Below are 16,305 nucleotides of genomic sequence, written 5' to 3'. Positions count from 1 at the left end.
GTGCTAAAATGTTTGAAACCTGTTTCGAAGACAAATGAACTGTGGGGTTGGTCCAAAGCGGGCTTTCAGCGGTGCTGAGACTCCACATACACCATATTCTTTTAAAAGGGGAAGTTCATTGTCTTTTTCAAAACGTCTGCAGATGCTCAGTGCTAGAGAAACTTACAAAACCAGACTGGTTCACAGTGGTGGTGAATAGAGCCAGACGCATAATGTCTCTAAAAGCTCCCTCACATGAAGTTACTACATGAAATGTTATGAATGCACGAACAGATGCCTGAGACGTTGCTTTATCAGAGATTAGATTTTGGCCTAAAAGGTATTTTTATCCATTAGAGAGATGCAGGCAGGGTGTTATCAGGCAAACCTGTGCCCAAAGTTCTTTCCCTGATTTTGCTGCAAGTTTACAGTCATCAGCATTACATATAAAACATAGGCCCAGTCACATTTCTCCACCTCACCCCTACCACTTACTCCTCCGTTTTGCAGGTTCACCTCTAGGGGTGGGGTGTGTTCCCATTTTTGTTGAGATAGAGGGGTAGGGTGAAGTGTTGGGGCTACATGGCCCTCCAAACAAAGGTTTTTCAGACTCCAAGCAGAGGGTTATGAGGAAAAAAAGGAAAACCAGCAAGATGGCTGAGCAAGATGTGACAAAAATGTGAGAATTTTCTCCCTTAAAATTGACGATAACCATCGTATTACCTTAATTTAATGTCGTTTCAGTGTCTTATGGTCCTTTTCTTCATAACAAGCATAAAAATAGCCAGCAGTGTGTTGATGTCTTAGTAACTAGCTAGTAACTTCCTGTTCCACCTTAAATGGGGCAGGCATGAGGACTTATGCTCCATTTAAGGTGGAATGGGAAAATTTAAATGAGAAGCTGGAGAATCTCTGACTTCAGCTTCATATCTCTGAAGAATTAAAAATAAATTATTATTTATAATAAATAATTACCCCCTCTTTGAAGGCGTATGATGCCCTAAATGTAACTAAAGCCCAGCAGTGAGGAGCTGAACTTTCCCCTCCTCTGCTGTCCCTGCAGACGGGCAGGGTCGCCCACAGAGCAGCGCTGGTAGCTGTTAATGAAGTGATGCTCTTTTTATTAGAGGGTCTCATTTCATAGAGGAAGATTTCAAACACTACCGCTAAGGGGAAAGGGGATGCTCGAAAACAAGGGGTAGAGGTACAAATACGAAATGGGATTTGGCCTTGAAGAATGTAGACTTGCTGGTTGTTTTGCATAGTAAATAAAATGTCTGTATTTGTGCTGCAGCCCTGCGACCCCTGGTTCCCGTCACCACCACTGTAAAGAAAGAAAAGACGTTTCTCTACAGTGAGCCACCCTGAATGACTTCATTAACATCTCGGTGACTGCAATATGCAGAAATGTTGAGGAATCAGTCGAAGCTTGTCTGTGCAGCATGTTCAGCGGTGGTTCTCAGTGTTCTGCCAGCTCTAGCCATTCCCAAACTTTTGATGGGCAGTGTACAAGCTGCTCCGTTTCTCCGAGCGAGAGTTTCAGGCTTCACACTTGGTGTACAAAAGCGGGCGTTGTTGGCCGGCCACGCTTTCACACTGAAGTTGTATCAGGTCCAGATGATGCCGGAGCTCCTGAAGACGGCAGAGACGCTCCTGAGCGAGTTTAGCGCCGGGGGCGTTTAAAGGAAGTTGTGTAAGCTGAGTTCTTCACTCTGGAGATACTCTAACTGGTGTGTGTGTGTGTGTGTGCACAGATGATGGTTGGAAAGGTCAACAGGAAGTGTGTGTGTGTGTGTGTGTGTGTGAGAGAGAGAGAGAAAGAGAACGTTCAGTTTTGGAGCCAGTGGTGAGTGTATAAGTAAGAGCAAGAGATTATGGGAAATCAGAAGTTAAAACAACACATCTGCCTCTCTTTTCTCTTCTTTATACTTCTTTCACTTAGGGGATGCACCAGTCTGAGATTTGTGAGCTGATGCTGTTAGCTGATTAAGGTTATTTAACTTATTTCTAGTAATTTTATTGAGTAAACTTCTCACTATATTAGCAGATCATTGTGCTTGTTGTAAGAAATGAGCCTGAAAACAGCAAAATTGTCTGGCAGGATAGTGAGATTTTTATTTAATAAAATCACTGAAAACAAGTTAAAAATGTCTGGACATAAGTTAAATAATCTTATAATAAGTGCACAACTTTCTCAAAATGAGTAATGTTAGACATATCAACTAGATTTAAGGTCATTTCGCTGGACAAGAGACCATTTTTTGCAGTGCAGCAACATTTATTTCTGTATGTTCACAAATGCAAATAAACACCGGCACCACAAATGTTAAGAAGAGTAATGTTGTCCTTTCAGCAAAAATCACTCCACCTTGAGAGCCTCAACATTTTATGTCCATTTTACCATCATGGCTGTAAATATGTCTCAGTATGTGCTGATGTAAAACGATGGGCTAAAAAATACAATATAAACAAAAATGCAGACTTTGCTCTGCTTTGAGCTTTAGCTCAGCTGTAGCTGCTTTTCTCGCAACTTTTTTCAAAAGTAGAACAGTTCTTCTTTATGAGGCTGAAGTCGCTTCTCATTCAACAGGTTCTTGCTAGAATTTTCCTGTTCCACCTTAAGATGGAAGGTGGAACAAGGTGCCAGAGTGTAACTGTTGCACGAGTTAAGGTTGAACATGAACGTTCTAATGAGACACAACTTCAGTTTGCTTAACAGTTTCTCATAGCAGATTAAACAGGAAACCAGCTGGAGTTATTATATAGACAGACAAGTCATTTCGTCTCCAAATTTTTGATGTTTGTCTTAAATCTCTCTCTTTGCCGTTTCATTAGCTACTAGCTAGGTGAGGCTGTTGTCTGTGTTGCTATGGTGACCAGCAGTCTGTGCTGATCTTCAGGGTTAAAGGGTGAATCAGCAGTTCTACATTAACTCCAGCGTTTAAGACCATTTATTATTAAACCAATATGATTCTGATATCATTGTACATCACACTCTCTCTCTCTTTCTCTCTCTCTCTCTCTCTCTCTCTCTCTCTCTTTCTCTCTCTCTCTCTCTCTCTCTCTCTCTCTCTCTCTCTCTCAGTTGATTGTCAAGTCTCAAAGGATTGAGTGTATGAGAGAGAGAGAGAGAGAGAGAGAGAGACAGACAGACTCATGCTCCTCTTATCTCCCGTGGTTTCTGCATCCCTCACTTCCATCTTTCCTCCCTCTGCATATCTTTCGTTCCTCGTGAGGCCACACTTTCTTTGCTTCCTTCCTTCTTTTCCTTTCCACCCCCCCGTACACTGTGTCCTTCCCTCACTCCCTCCCTCCTCTTTTCCTTTCTTTATTGACCAAGTTAATGCCATCACTTTCAGTCTCTCTCTCTCTCTCTCTCTCTCTCTCTCTCTCGGTCTAGTTTTCCTGTTTCAGTTCGTCAGTCAATCAGATCTATCAATAGATCACACAAACACAGTCTGATATCATTAACACATTGCTTGTCAAACTGCACCACTTTGTGTGTGTCTGCGCGTGTCTGTGCCTGTCTGTGTTTTCCAGGGTTGAGTCAGTCTCTCACACACACATGCGCGCATGCACACACACACACCCACATAATGACAGGAAGGCTGTGTTGAGAAAAACACGGAGGGCAACTCAGAGAAAATAGTAACACTTTCTGATTACATACCATCTGAAATCAGCAGCACCAGCGAGCGTGTGTGTGTGTGTTTGTGTGTGTGTGTGTGTAGCCCTTAAAGGGGTCCACAGCAGAGCTGTGCGCAGTTACAACCCAACAAATGTTTGTCTAAACCTGACCGAGCTGTAGTCCTTTAGTCTCTACAGCGTTTCGGGGGGCATCTATTGTCTTTTTTTACCCCCAATTTTCTCCCAAATTTACAGTTATCCAATTCCACCCACTAGTCAGGATTCCCCCAATCACACAGGCTAGTACAGGCTTCCTCTGAGTCCTGTGAAGCAAACTGCTGCTCAAACGTCACTGGCCAGCTGAAGGTGGAGGAGAACACCAACCACCAGTTCTGTTACATCATATTTCCAGAATAGTAACTTTACAGGAAAAGCAAAAAACACACTTTACTTTTAATGTAAGTCAATGGAACCAGAATTTTTCCAGGTCATTTTGTGCCATTTCTTTTGGTCCATTCATAATGAAATTTACACACAATGAGGTTTTGTTCCGACAGCATCGATATTTTCATGTAAAAAGTCAACATAACTTGCCATGACAACCTTTTGCATACCGCTGTATTGACATTCATGCACCGTTTTATTTGGATAGTCTGTTTCAGATGCTTTGTAGATGTTTAATTTACTTTTAAGTTACGTTCAACCAAATATCTACTAAATTAGCCATAATTTTCTTTTACTCTAAATCTGCTCTAATCCTAACCCTAACCTTTTCAGCCCAAAACCTAAACCCAACCCTCACCCTGGTCCAGGCCCTAATAGTGGTCCAAATCCTAACCCTAATCACCTGACTGGTTAGAATCAACTTGGTTTCAACCAATTGTTAGCAATTTGAACATCTGTAGATGATTTATAGGGGAATAAAGTGGACTATCCAAGTAAAGTAAGACCCCCGTTTGCCGCTGCAGTGGTAGAATGACCCTACAGAACAAAACCCCTGGATGTAACTGCTTTATTGGTGAAATTTTCACAGATACATGCTAATTTGCAGAATATTAAAATATTGGCTGATATTATCGGCCTACCGATATATCGGTAGGGTTCTAATAGAAATGTGCTGTACAGCTGTGTGGGCAGTTCATGGCTGTGTATCATGTATGTCTTCAGAATGGAAAGTTTAGCTGATGTTTTGTCCCGGACGGTGCTGTTAGTGTTGACACTAACACCACATTTCATTCCGCTGTCGCCGCAGCCTCCGGGAGGTGAGATTTAGGCCTTTGGCTGCTCTGAGATGTTACTGCATGTTTGATCTTTAAGCTCAGAATCGCCCGTGTGTCTTCAGGCTATGCGAAACATGTCAAGTTGTTTGTTAATGAATCATCGTCTGTGTCGCAATTTTCCTTTGTTCCTGTGCCACAGCTTTACTAGAAATCTCCATCACACCTACACAGTGGAGAGAAGGGAGGGAGGAAAAAGAGAGAGATATACACCGATCGGCCACTTCATTAAGTACACCACAATGTTTCTACGCTCATTGTCGATTTTATCAGCTCCAGGATCCTGACCACTGAAGAACAGGGTAACAGAGTATCAGAGAAACAGATGGACTACAGTCTGTAACTGTAGAACTACAGAGTGCAGCTGTACAGTAAGTGGAGCTGATAAAGTGGACAAGTGTCTGAACAATCGGATTTACATCATGAAGTGGCCCATCAGTGTATTTTTAAATAAAACCATTTTAGACACTTCACAAGAGAAGCAGAACATCTATGTTACTTTTAATGTAAGTCAATGGAACCAGACTTTTTTCCAAGTAATTTTGGGGTTATTTCTTTAGTCCATTCATCATAACTTTTACACAAAATGTAAAGGGAAACAGGTATTTTCAAATTACGTCAAAAACTGAAAAACATCAAAATTTGAGATACATTTTTTTTCCATCAGCGGCGATATATAATCCTGTAAATAGCATCTTTTATACTGTTATAGGAAATATAAACATATTCAGACAGTCTTTTTAATGAATGAACACCCATTGCTGACACAGGCGTTTACTAGCGCTGCTTGTATGATCTCCATAGAAAAGCATGGCCGTTAATGGGTCACTCTGGAGCAGCCATTAATAACTAAACTACGAGAGAGAGAAGAAGAGAAACTCTGTCTAGTGAAGGGCTTGTAGCAGTAGGAGAGTCTCAGAGCAGCACGCTGGTTTAACCCAAAAAATTCTCTTGCTTTGACAGACAGAGAGAAAGGACTTTTGTTGGTGTTACATTATTAATATTGTTGTTACTTTCCAGCGCTGTCGTTACTGTAATTTGACTGCTTTAGGCCACATTGTTACATTCATGCCAGTAAAGCACACTGAATTTAATACTGTTGCAGCTCCACAGGCAATAAAATAAAATCCTCCTCTACAGTAAAATAAATCTCTGCTGATCCTTCAACACAGTTTAACAGTAAATGGTCTTAAACGCTGGAGTTAATGTAGAACTGCTGATTCACCCTTTAACCCTGAAGACCAGCGCAGATGGCTGGTCACCATAGCAATGCAGACAACCATCTCGCCTTTCTAGTAACTAACGAAAAGGCAAAGAGAAAGATTTAATGATCGACAATTTACATACGAATGGACTTATTTGTGTTTATAATCACTCCAGCTGGTTTCCTGATACGTTTAATCTGCAGCGAGGAACTGACAAACACTAAAAAGTCACAAAGTTGATGTCAGTTTCTCGTGCACCAGCTTCTTGGTCGAATGTTCACGTTCCACCTTAAATCGTGCAACAGTTAGCTGCATAGTTAGCTACATTCTGGCGCCTCAGGCACCATTTAAGGTAAAAAATTCAAACAAGAAGCTGGCGAATGAGAAGCGACTTCAGCCTTGTAAAAAGTTGAACATTGAGAGACATTTTACAAGAAACTGTTCTACTTTTGCGGAAAAGTTATAGCAGAGCAAAAGCTATGGACCTGAAATGTTGTGGCTCCCAAGCTGGTTAGATTTTTGTTGGAGTTTGACAAAATGTCTCTTCTTAACATCTGAGCCCAATCGCATTTCACCCCTTGCCCCTACCACTTAGCCCTTAGCCTTCCGCGTTCACGTCTAGGGGTTTTTGTTGAGATAGAGGGGTAGGGTGAAGTGTTAGATCTGCATGGCCCTCCAAACAAAGCTTTTTCAGATATTCCGAACGGAGCGTTGTGAGGAAAAAAGAAAAACCGGCGCGAGCGACCAAAGAAACCCATAACTGTGAAAATAACAAGCACAAAAAATGGCTAATAGCATGCTAATGTCTCAGTAGCTAGCTAGCTAGCTAGCTAACTTTCCACCAGTTCTGATGCCTGAAGCGCCAGAATGTAACCGCTACACCATTTAAGGTGGAACAGGACAATTAGAACAAGAAGCTGGAGAATATCTGACTTCAGCTTCATATCACTGAAGACTTAGGGGTGGGTGCTAATTGTCTCTGATAAGCAAATGGTGTCATCCACTGTGAGACAAGGATTTCTTTATCACTCGGCACCAACACATTACAGTCATTAACAGCGGTTCTCATTTTCACTGCGCTTGAATCTCAGCTCACTTTACATGTTGTTATTGTTAGCTATCTAAGCTTTTTAATCTAGCAAGCTAATGTTGCAGGTTGCCAATCAAACATTGTCCACGGTTTGAATTCGAGTGAGAGAAGCGAGCTGTTGTGCTGTTGGTAGGCCTGTGTGTTGATATTAAAGCCAAGGTGCTAGACTAGTACAGTCTGTATGCGTATCCGCTAATTAATATTATAGAATAACAGAAGACATGATGAGAGAAAAAATATGGATGGATGGTCTCATTGGGTGTTCAGCATCCCTCAAACTTTAGTCCTAGAATCACACCTGACTCAAATCCCAACATGTCAGATTAAATATCAGTGTAATTAGGTGACCAATTTTGTGAGAGAAACATCACTCTAGGTCTTCTGGAAGTTCTAGATACGTCAGTGACTGTGAATACTAGTTTGTGTGAAATGGGAAATAGCAGAAGCTCTGTGTCAGTGCTCACTTACATGCACCTAATAATCTGCTAACTGCAGAAAACCAGATTTTGTCAGTAATCTGATCAATACATTTACATGCACTTGAGTAATCAGATAATTTTTACATGAGTCAGACAGATTTCTGCTTTACAACCAGCTGATAAACTCACAGAAGAAGACGTGATGTAAACATAATGTAAAACTCAAACTTCATGCTGCAGTTTTTCTTTTTCTTTTTTTAAAACATAGAGCCACTTTAGCTGAGAATATGAACATGCATCATCTAGAAAATCAAGAATATTTAACTCCTTCATTTCATCAAGCATGGAGTTTGTTTCAGCGCTGCTCCGATAGTGTTTTGCTGCATCTGTTTGCGGTACTGCAGTCTGTGTAAACTGAGAAATCCGAAAGAAATCAGAGTTCACATGCACTGAGAAATCTGATCACTGATAACTCTTTATCAGATTTCTTAATTGGATTTCCAGTTTGCAGTATGGTGTTTACATGACCATTTGAATACTCAGATAACTGCAGACATCTGAATGTGATGGGACTAACTGTGAACATCTGTAGATAATTTATAGGGGACTATAGTGGTCTATCCAAATAAAGTGAGTCCTAATAATCCTGATCATCATCGTCAGTGGTCTGTGAATTTGCTACTTACAATGATTTTTTGCTACGAGAGCTAGATTGTGCTGTGACAGAACATAAGCACTGCATTGAGTCATCAAGGGTAAGACATAAATAGTCCATGAACATGTTTTTGGCCGCTATGGCAGTATGCTTTAGCCTAGGATGATTCCGATAAGGTTTTTTACATTTGCTGTGAAATTTTTTTTTTTTTGTCGTAATTGTACAACTCTGCTGAACTGTGTCGTCCTGATTATATGTTTTATAGTGAAGGGTTTATAGTGCAGTTTTGGTTGTGTTTATGTGTAGAGTCTGGCACTCTTTCTGGCGTATCTGTTGTTTTGTATCACTATGGTGATTGCCTATGCCAGTGCTATAGACTGGTGCTATTACAGGTAAGCACACCAACGTGCATGAACACACACACACACACACACACACACACACACACACACATTAACAAGCAGACACAAACACACACACACAGAGAATGATGACAGTGGTGACATTACTATAAAAGGAGAGTTGTGGAATCTTACATCCATAAGTCATATTGAGAGAGAGAGAGAGAGAGAGAGAGAGAGAGAGAGAGAGAGAGATAGAGAGAGATGTGCTCCAAGCCTGTCATGTTTCTCACGCTCCTGCAGCTCCTCTTGACCAGAGAGATTTTATTTTGGGAGAAACACAGAGAGGCTGGTCAGCTTTCCCTTTACTCACTGCACAGGGCCTGCTCAGACAGACACAGACAGACAAGAGGGAAAACTGCCCATCTGTCCCTTCTTTCTTAATTCTGTTCATCTTTTGGGTCTTATTTAATCTCTTTGTATAACACTGTTCAGTTGAACGGCTGCTTTACTGCCACGTCTCTCTCTCTCTCTCTCTCTCTCTCTCTCTCTCTCTCTCTCTCTCTCTCTCACCATTTTCTGTCACTCTCTCTCTCGTCTTCCTGTCTCTATTTCTATCTCTGTCATTCAAGCTGTCTCTGCTCCTTCTTTCTCTCTCACTCCCTTCCTTCTGTCTCTCACTTAGACTCAAGTCATAGAATTAACCGTAATGGTGAAAAGATCAACAATAGAAGACTAATATCTATGTTTCTGGAGCTGTGATGATGGGCGATGATTAGATTGTGAAATTTTAGCTTATTTCACCCAAAAAGTTTGTGCTTTTTTGTGCTTGTGCTGGCGACGCACGTGGGGTATTGAAACCGGACTTGTCTGTAAATGTGCGTTTACATGTACTCAGTAATCCAGTCGTAATCTGATTTCTGCAGTTGTCTGGTTATTTAACTGGTTAAGTAAACAGCACACTCCGATTTTTTTAGAGAAATGTCTAGAAATCAGATTAAGAAATCCAATAAAGAGATTTTAGCTCAGTAATCAGATTTCTCAGTGCAACTCTTACTCTGATTTCTTTCGGATATCTCGGTCTGCGCATGAGCAAAACAGACCACGGTCCTGGAAATAAGCGAGCAGTGTTACCATGAGACGCAGCAAAACACTTTTGGAGAAAGTGAGACCAACTACGTGCTTAACGAAATTAATAAAGCAGATTTCTAGAACAGAGTATAGTGTTTACATGACCATTTGAATATTCAAATAACCAGAAAACCAATTATGATCGGATTATTGAGTTCATGTAAACTGCACTTTCAGACTAACTGGAATTTTTGGGTAAAATGCAAATCTGGCAACCCTGCGTGACGGAAAAAGAGTATGTGAGTGAAACACAACACATGGAAAACAAGTAGTCTTTCTGGTTGCCGTAATGACCCTGCAGCTTAAAATCCTACTTCTAATGCAGTTTGTCTGTAGCAGCTGTTTTCAGACTGTTCCGTGTCTGTTCTTTAGCTGTCATTGTACAAGTTTTCATTGAAACTACGGATGATGTTCTGTTCCGACGTGTCGCTGGCACAGGATTATGAAAACCTACAGCGTTGCAACGTCTGATGACCACTGACACTTGACTTTGAATGGGCCTTTAGTAGTAGAACAATAAAACCACTGAATAGAATAATAATATCGGTGTATATAATAATGTCATGAAGCAGTTTTGGCAGTAGAGAGTGTGAACATAAAGACAGTCTTGTCAGTAAAGCACTGAACAGAGAGAAGTACGGCCTCTTAGGTCATAGTATGAGGCAGTGGTGGTGAACACTGAACAGAGGCTTTGTGCTGTGTGTGTGTGTGTGTGTGTGTGGAGCAGCTGATACAGATGCATGACGTCCAGCATTAGCACTAGAGAGAGAGAGAGAGAGAGAGATGTTAAAACACCCCTGACCCCTGAGAAATTGTTCAGCTGAATTATTTTTCTGTTGTTGATTTTTTTTTTATTATTAATTATTATCATTATTGCTGTCATTTCTATGAACTGATCTAAATTTAAGTAAAGGGAGAGAGGCAGACAGAAAGAGAGACAGTGGCGATGAAAAACTCCCTCAGAGAAAGAGGACGAAACATTTAACCGTCTCATAAGAGGCGTTTTATTTGAAGCTTGTAATAGACATTAACATGCATTTGATCTTGCGTGTCGCTGGTTTACAGTGACTCTTACACTAATATGAAGCCGCTGCTCCTGTTTTCAGTTTCGAACTGAATGAAACCCATTGCTCGTGCTGGACTAACCGTCTAGAACTCCCAGAATACCAGCGGCCTGTTGCACCATGTGAAAACCTAGACTAGCTGTAATGTAAGTGTTTACTAATTGAGCTTTATGCATTAATAAATCCACACGAGTTACACCACAAACTAGTTTTAACGCTGAATTTAGAAATTACTAAACATTTAAGCTTTGAGGAAACCATCAGAAACCATGTAAAAGGACACAAAAGACCAAAAACATGACTTTTGTGGTCAACTAAGCTAAAATTTCTAAACGCTACATGCTGTGATTTTCCTTACAGCTCTAATTGTCACCCTGGTTTAAACTCCAAACATGAAGCTAAACACACGCAGCTCCAACTCAGAGACTCCACAGCTGCCCAGACGTCTAAACTCACCTGCTATTGTGCCGGTCCGTCAGTTAAAAAGCTGCGTGCTTGGTTTCTCAGGGAAATATTAAAGCATAAACAGACAGTGGCTGTAGATAATTAGCTTTATTCAGTTTAACCAGTACACATTGTTTTCTTCCATACTGGATATTTATTCCATTGAGAAGTCAGAGCCAACTATCGTCACGTTTCCACAGCAGCAGGTTTACTGATTAGTTCGGAACAGGTTGTCATCACCTCAAAGCGACACACTTGGGCCTAGTCCCCTTTCTTATTTTTACCCCTACCCAATGTTTTTGAGGGTCACTTTGCACCTTGGAACTGAGTCTTGAGCTATAGTGACTGAAAATGGACCCTCAAATAGGGAGTTTTGCAGGAGTTGGGCTCGGCCCCTTAGTTCCAGTGAAAGGAACTCTTAAAGCTTCAGCACCAAAAGATTTTGGACAATTTCATGCTGCCAACTTTGTGGGAACGGTTTGGGGACGGCCCCTTCCTGTTCCAACATGACTGCGCACCAGTGCACAAAGCAGGTCCATAAAGACACGGATGAGCCAGTTTGGTGTGGAAGAACTTGACTGACCTGCACAGAGTCCTGACCTCAACCCGACAGAACACCTTTGGGATGAATTAGAGCGGAGACTGTGAGTCAGGCCTTCTCGTCCAACATCAGTGTCTGACCTCACAAATGTGCTTCTGGAAAAACAGTCAAAAATTCCCATAAACACACTCCTAACCCTTGTGGAAAGCCTTCCCAGAAGAGTTGAAGCTGTTATAGCTGCAAAGGGTGGGCCGGCATCATATTAAACCCTATGGATTAAGAATGGGATGTCACTCAAGTTCATATATATATATATATATATATATATATATATATATATATATATTTTTTTTTTTTTTTTTTTTTTTTTTTTTTTTTTTGCTTGTTATGAAGAAAAGGACCATAATACATTTAAACAACATTAAACTAAGGCAGTACAGTGATTATCTTCACTTCACCCTCCCCCTCTATCTCAACAAAAATCAGGACACCCTACACCCTAGACGTGAATTCACAAAACAGAGGGCTAAGGGTTCAGTGGTAGGGGTGAGGGGTGAAATAGGATTGGGCCTAAGTAAAGACTTTACACACAAACTTAAGTATAAACTTACGCAAACCTAGTGCAACCCGGTCCTGGAGTGCCATCTCAGGCACTGTAAATCAAACATGTCGATTCCACTGTCAGTTCTTAATTCTGCTGCTAGTTAATCTGACGGGTTAGGCCTGAAGTCCTGACCAGTGGATGAGCTCGCTTGGCAGTAACTACATACCAAAGAGGTGTTTGAAGAATTTAATTCTTTGGTTTCCAGTGATAGCCTGACTATGAAATAAGGAATTATGTATAGTAGTTGCAGATTATTAATAGTACAAAGCATGAAGATTATTTTACTTAAACAAATTTTCACAGAAAATATCAGGCCTTGTTGTGATGAGGAAGGGTGGGTCTATGTGTAATGTCTTCATTATTGTTCTAAAATGTGGAAATTGAAAACAAAACCTGTTCTTTGGGTCAGTGTGTGTAAACATTTGACGTGTGTAAGAACATCGTTCAGTGTGGAATTCTGTGCTGGTGTGTTTACATTCGCCAGTCTGTACCACACTGTCACTGTGTGTCTCTCTCTCTTTGTATTTGGCCTCTCTTTCACTTCCTTGAATACATATATACTTCCTTAAACACACACACACACACACACACACACACACACACACACACACATATATATATACATATATACTTCCTTAAACACACACACACACACACACACACACACACACATATATATACATATATACTTCCTTAAACACACACACACACACACACACACACATATATACATATATACTTCCTTAAACACACACACACACACACACACACACACACACACACACACACATATATACATATATACTTCCTTAAACACACACACACACACATATATATGCATATATACTTCCTTAAACACACACACACACACACACACACACATATATATGCATACATATACTTCCTTAAACACACATATATACATATATACTTCCTTAAACACACACACACACAAACATATCTATGTGTGTGTGTGTGTGTGTGTGTGTGTGTGTGTGTGTGTGTGTGTGTGTGTGTATATGTATATATCCCCGCGACCCTGACGGAGAAGCGGCTTAGAAAATGGATGGATGGATGGATATCGCTGTTGTCGGAACAAAACCTTGTATCTCAATTTTTTTGTTGATTTTTCAGTTTTTGACATAATTTGAAAATGCATGTTGGCCTTTATATTGTGTGTAAATTTCAGGAAGTATGAACAAAAATCAGTGGCCAAAATGTCTTGGTACAAGGTCTGGTTCCATTGACTTACATTGAAAGTAATGTATGTTTTTTTGTAAAATGACCATTTTAGAAATACAAGGTTTTGTTCCAACAAGAGCGATGTGTGTGTGTGTGTGTGTGTGTGTGTGTGTGTGTGTGTGTGTGTGTGTGTGTGTGTGTGTGTGTGTGTGTGTATGCAGCTGTGTGTAAAGGAAAGTGTAAATGGTTACGTTGCCTCATGAGTCGCCTTCAGTGAAAGCAAAGAGGGAGAGAAATGGGGAGAAATGGGAAGAAATGGGAAGAAATGGGGAGAGCCATCAGCATCCTACAAATGGGGAGCGAAATGTGAAGAAATGGGACAGAAATGTTATAAGTAATGAGAGAAATGAGGAGAAATGGGGAGAGATGAGAGAAAGAAACTGAGGGAGAGAAATCGGGAGAAAAATGTGGTTAGAGACAAAGAAATGTGAGAAATATATAAAAGAAAAAGAAACTAAACAGGATGCAGTGTTCTCATCTCACACTGCCAACAGCAGAGGCGCCACTACGAGAGAGAGACGGAGAGAGAGACACCAAGAGAGAGACAGACAGACAGACAGAGACAGACACTGTAGAGGTGTAGGTGTGTTCCTGCAGGTGTGTGAGCTCTGACACATTCCTGAGGGCACATACCACTGAACTCCTCAGACGGCTGGTTCCTATCACTACCACTGTGAACCTTTCTGAGTTAACCAGTATCTGTCTCTATACTAAACCCTAAAGCCACATACTGTATATTCTAGTTTAAGAACATGTAATATTTATCAGGGCTTTTATTTTGTAAAGTGCTATTTCAGACAAATGCTGATTTTATGGATCTGATGATGCGCTGACATAAAGCATTCGTCCAAAACCGTCAGGACCCGAACACTCACTTCTGGTTCAGTGGGGTTCAGACGTCATGTTCTGAATGCGTGTTTGGGTCGGGTTTGGGTCACATGGGAGGGTTCAGAGGATAATAACACAGTTCAGGTCAGGTTAGGACTTAAACTCTGTTGCGCTCGGGTCAGGTTTGGACTTGAAGCTAAGTCGTGTCTTAATCAGACAGAAGGATCACAGGCTGTCTTTGGATTCAGGACACAGTTTGAGGCCTGACTGAAGCTCTAATAAACTCAGTCAGAGGCTGAGTGCTGTCGGCTCTCAGCGCTTTAACAGGACAAAATCCAGCAGTCGCAGGTGATCAGATGGGGTGGTGTCTGGTGTGTGTGACAGCGTGATTGTGTGTGTTTAAGCATGTTTAAGTGTGTTTGTGTGTGGTGGAATGTTATCTGGTGAGTTCTGTCAGCACAGTTTTCTCCCTGTAACAGTATTTCACTCCCAGCACTTTAAAACACTGAGTAAACATACTTACTCGCTCACTCACTCGCTCGCTCACACTCACACACACACACGCTCACTCGCTCACACTCACACACACACACACACACACGCTCGCTCACTCACGCATACACGCACACACTTAAATACTTACACACGCACATGCACTCACACCACACACTCACATACACCCACTCACACCACACACACACTCTTTTTCTCTCTTTCTATACACCATTTTTATGTCTTTCTAAATTTATTTATTTTCACTTCTTTCTTTTCCTTTCTTTGTTTCTTTCATTCTTTCTTTCTGTTTGTATTTATTTATTTGTATTTCTCTCTCCATGTATCTCCTTTCTTTCTTTCTTTCTTTCTTTCTTTCTTTCTTTCTTTCTTTCTTTCTTTCTTTCTGTCTATACTCTCTAAGTTTTATTTTATTGGCTGTTTTACGGTATTTGAATGCAATTCCTCATAAATTGATAAAGATCAGAAATACTGTGGTCTTTTTCTCTCCCTCTCTCTCTCTCTCTCTCTCTTTCTCTGTGTCACGCTGTTTGTTTTGTTGGCTGTTTACTGACATATTTGAATGCAATTCATCACAAACTGATGATTAACAACACTATGTTGATGCAAATAACATAACCTCTCTCTCTCTCTCTCTCTCTCTCTCTCTCTCTCTCTCTCTCTCTCTCGATCTCTGTATCTCTGGCTCTGTGTAGATGAATACAGGATGAAGGGAGTAGAGGAGGTGAAGTATATGCGTGGAGAAGAAGACAGAGTGAATGCACGCAACCAGGAAAACTTGGTGAGACACGCACGCGCACACACGCACACACACGCACACACACACAGACACACACACGTGTGTGATGTTGGAGTTTTTCTTTTCGACACTGTTTCGGTCCTCTGAGAGAACAAAAGCGAGACCTGCACACATGGAGGAGCATGTCGAGGCTGCGTGTGGACGTGTTTGGAATGTGGGGGTGGGAGTGTGAGGAGTCTACACCCTCACACACAAATTATTCTCACAGAGGGATACGCGACAACATGTCAGCATCAAACAGATGATCAAATTACCAATACTTCAAATAAAATATCTGCAGTTATTAATTTCACTGTGTTTATAACTCTACAGAAATCTGTATGCAAAGGTTTGAACACCCCGATCACGTCTTCTCCAGAGCACACATTTAGCCCCTGTGTGATGTTGATGTGTTTGTTACTCAGTGGTCTGCTGGACCCACCACATTATTGTTTATTAAATCAATACAGCCACAACAATTTATGTAAACATACCAGATGTTTAAAATATCACAAATGGCCAGTGTAGGGTGCTCCTTTAGCAGCTGTAGCCAGTCAGCAGCCTGTC

General features: G+C 41.1%; 1 protein-coding gene across 2 annotated transcripts in view; it reads left to right on the top strand.

The window, feature by feature from the left end:
• The window catches only part of zgc:92140 (uncharacterized protein LOC447854 homolog), a 60,567-nt gene that overhangs the window by 33,250 nt on the left and 11,012 nt on the right, over positions 1 to 16,305 (top strand). For both annotated transcript variants that reach the window (XM_017717781.2, XM_017717780.2), the window contains exon 3: positions 15,656 to 15,741. In XM_017717781.2, coding sequence (XP_017573270.1) covers positions 15,656 to 15,741 — 86 coding nt within the window. The remainder of the gene's footprint in view (positions 1 to 15,655; positions 15,742 to 16,305) is intronic.

The sequence above is a fragment of the Pygocentrus nattereri genome, chromosome 28 (assembly GCF_015220715.1).
Source record: "Pygocentrus nattereri isolate fPygNat1 chromosome 28, fPygNat1.pri, whole genome shotgun sequence".
NCBI classification, from domain to species: Eukaryota; Metazoa; Chordata; class Actinopteri; order Characiformes; family Serrasalmidae; genus Pygocentrus; species Pygocentrus nattereri.
This window is presented reverse-complemented; position numbering and strand designations above follow the sequence as displayed.